Genomic DNA, 3529 nt, shown 5'->3' on the forward strand with positions numbered 1-3529 from the left:
GACACCAGAGGACTCACACAGGAGAGAAACCTTTTGAATGTCCTGATTGTGAAAAACTTTTCAATCAAAATTCCAGCCTAGTGATACACCAGAGGACTCATACAGGAGAGAAACCCTTTGAATGTCCCGATTGTGGGAAAAGTTTTACTAAAAACTCCCATCTCATTAGCCACCAGAGGATTCACACAGGAGGGAAACCCTTTAAATGTCCTGATTGTGGGAATAGTTTCAGTCAGAACTCCCATCTTGTGAGACACCAGAGAACTCACACAGGAGAAAAACCTTTTGCATGTGCTGATTGTGGGAAAAGTTTCACTCGGAATTCCAGCTTGGTGATACATCAGAGAACTCACACAGGAGAGAAACCTTTTGAATGTCCTGATTGTGGGAAATGTTTTAGTGAGAATTTCAGCCTGGTGAAACACCAGAGGACTCACACAGGAGAGAAACCCTTTGAATGTCCTGATTGTAGTAAACGTTTCGGTCAGAGTTCCCAGCTCGTGATACACCAGAGGACTCACACAGGAGAGAAACCTTTTGAATGTCCTGATTGTGGAAAAAAATTCAGTAACAATTCCAGCCTGGTGACACATCAGAGGACTCACACAGGAGAGAGACCTTTTGAATGTCCTGATTGTGGAAAAAGTTTCAGTCGGAATTATGATCTGGTGATACACCAGAGGACTCACACAGGAGAGAAACCCTTTGAATGTCCTGATTGTAGTAAAAATTTCAGTAAAAATTCCAACTTGGTGAAACACCAGAGGACTCACACAGGAGAGAAACCATTTGAATGTTCTGATTGTGGAAAACGTTTCAGTGAGAGATCCCATCTCATTGCACACCAGAGAACTCACACAGGAGAGAAACCATTTGAATGTCCTGATTGTGAGAAAAATTTCAGTCAGAGTTCCCAGCTCATTATACACCAGAGGACTCACACAGGAGAGAAACCATATGAATGTCCAGACTGTGGGAAAGATTTCAGTACTAGGTCTAACCTTATAAATCATGTGCTTATACACACAGGGGAGAAACCATTTAAGTGCCCCGAATGTGGACAGTGCTTCAGGAAACCATCCACTCTTATCGCACACAAGAAAATCCACATGAGGCCCAAAATGATATGTTTACAGAAGGCTGAATTTCATTTCTAATTGAGAAATTGACTATTTAATTTGACTACAATGGATTTGCCTAGGTTTTTTTTGTAGTCAAATATGTCATAGTATTAGAAAAAATTGGAACATATTTGTTTGATAATAGCTGTTTGGCCATCAGCAGCAGAAGGTGCTGGATATTTATTTTTGCAGATATTGTGCAATCCTCTAAAAATCTTTCTGGGGGTGTTCTTTGCATTTTTATCTTGATAAATGATAAAAATGCCACATCCAAGCCTTTTTCTCCCTGCGTGTCCTTGAGATTTTCAGCCCCACAATTCCCCAGCCAGCATCTCTTCAGGATAGGAGCACTGAGACTATAGTTAGAGATTGTGGCTCCTCATATAAGAATAATAACAACAATAGTAAAACAAAGCGTGTGGTCCTCAATGGAACCGCATCTACATGGAGGGAAGTTTGTAGTGGGGTGCCCCAGGGCTCTGTTCTGGGCCCAGTGCTCTTCAACATCTTCATCAACGATCTGGACGAGGGGTCTCTAACAATACACTGAGCTCTAAGCACATAGCGCTTAGAAGCAGTATCCTGAATAACGGGAAGGGAGCTTCCTATAATCTCAGCTGTCCTTACCACTCTCTATATGAAGCTTCTATCTGAGGCATTGCTACTACCAAACCAAACAGTAATGAAGTTTGTTAAAATGCTCTCAATCGTGGCTCTGTAAAAAGTGTCCAGGACAGAAGGAGAAAGATACATGCTTTCCTCAGTAGAGGGGTTGAATGTTCATTTTTTCCTAACAGTTTCAGGAATTCAGTGCACCAAGCATGTCTGTTCAGATTGTGTTGAGAATGAGGCACGCAAGTTGAAGAAACCATATGAATAGTAAATATATTGGGGGCGTTTGGGGCAGTGATAAAAGCAGTGTAAAATTTCGGATGTAAAGGCTCTCCTGTCTTGCATGTGATCTTCATGGAGAAGAGCTGTAGGAATACTGAATTGAGGAGAAAGGGAGTTGTGTTCTTGAGTGCAGGATCTCCAGGTTTATTCATAACTCCTTTGATCTCCTTTGTTTTTAGGGGCCTCCTTGTTAGCCTTTGATGGCTGGGAAGGTGTGAGCAGCACCAAGAGGCTAATACTTGTGTGGTCCCCCCCCTTTGAGGAGAGGTGTGAGGGGAAAAATGGTACAGTAAATAATGGTTCATTTCTAAAACACCATTGCATAAGAACCATGAATAGTTTTTGAGAAAGAAAAAAAAAGGAATGTGTCAGCATTTCTGTAAACATTGAAACAAGGTAATGCAAAGCTCTCTTTCCAAAACATGGCACACGTTTCCTGTTCTTTCACTTCTCTTCCAGGGCTCCTTAATTACTTTCAAAAATTTATCCTTCAAATGAAGAGAGGAACATAATTTGTAGCAAAGAAACTGACATTTTAGCTATGCAGATGAACCTTACTTTGCTGGGATTAGAAGACACCAAAGAATTCCAAAATTCTTCATTTCACCAACACAATTCAAAAAGAAAAGTTACCATTTTTTTTAAGTAGATCACATTGCACGTGATCCCTTGAAGGACACCCAAGAAACAGGAGCACGCCAGGCGCGTGGAGAAACCTAGAGCAGTGGTTCTCAACCTGTGGGTCGGGACCCCATTTGGGGTCGATCGACCATTTCATGGGGGTCGCCAAGCAACGCTGTCCGCCATTTTTTTTGTCCGACATTTTTTTCCCTTTTCCGGCGGGTGCCTTACCTCCCTTGGGCTGGGCCAGCTGGTGGTCGGCCTGCTCCGTCTCTGCCGCTTGCCAGCTATGCCTTGGCCGGCGCAGGGGGCGGAACTACGCATGCACGGCGCTCCCGGGCAGGGAAAGTCCTCGACTTACGACCGGGTGGGTAGTCCTCAACTTACGACTGGTTTAGTCCTCGACTTACAACCGGTTGGGGTCACGGCATTAAAAAGGTTGAGAACCACTGACCTAGAGGCTGAGTCTCAAGCTTCAAGTGACTTCAAATTTAAATGTGCAAAATTTCTAACCTTTAAAGTAGTAAAAATACGTTTAATCAATTTTCTTTTTTCCTTGATGTTATATTTTAATGCACATCTTTTATCATGTCTCATCTTATTATGACTAGGAGGTGGAAACCCTTGAAATGATCCAAACCCTCAGGATCTCTTACAGGGCTATATAAAAATATCAAGCAAAATTAAGTAAAGCCAACCTAAGAGTCAGAGGAGCTGGTCTACAGGGAGAGTTCAAAAGCCGTAAGTTCCCGATCAGAGGAACAGTCCATTTCCTCAGAATCAAAGTTTGAATTTCAGATGGAAAGGTGTAAAATATGTGTTATTTGGAGGATATTGGATCTTGAAAGCTGCAGCTTTGAATTTGGGGCTGGAATAGGAAGAACAGCTGAATT

At 42.4% G+C, this 3529-nt stretch overlaps 1 protein-coding gene across 1 annotated transcript; it reads left to right on the forward strand.

Annotated features, from left to right (window-relative positions):
* Positions 1 to 76: 76 nt before the first annotated feature.
* LOC107301604 (zinc finger protein 572-like) lies at positions 77 to 2282 on the forward strand (the record flags this gene model as incomplete). The annotated part of the gene is made up of 4 exons (XM_029287137.1): positions 77 to 647; positions 765 to 819; positions 970 to 1128; positions 2195 to 2282. Coding segments are annotated over 4 exons (873 nt in total), but the record flags the coding sequence as incomplete, so codon positions are not given.
* Between the last annotated feature and the right edge of the window lie 1247 nt (positions 2283 to 3529).

Source organism: Protobothrops mucrosquamatus, unplaced genomic scaffold (genome assembly GCF_001527695.2).
Source record: "Protobothrops mucrosquamatus isolate PMUCROS unplaced genomic scaffold, P.Mucros_1.0 scaffold15050, whole genome shotgun sequence".
NCBI classification, from domain to species: domain Eukaryota; kingdom Metazoa; phylum Chordata; class Lepidosauria; order Squamata; family Viperidae; genus Protobothrops; species Protobothrops mucrosquamatus.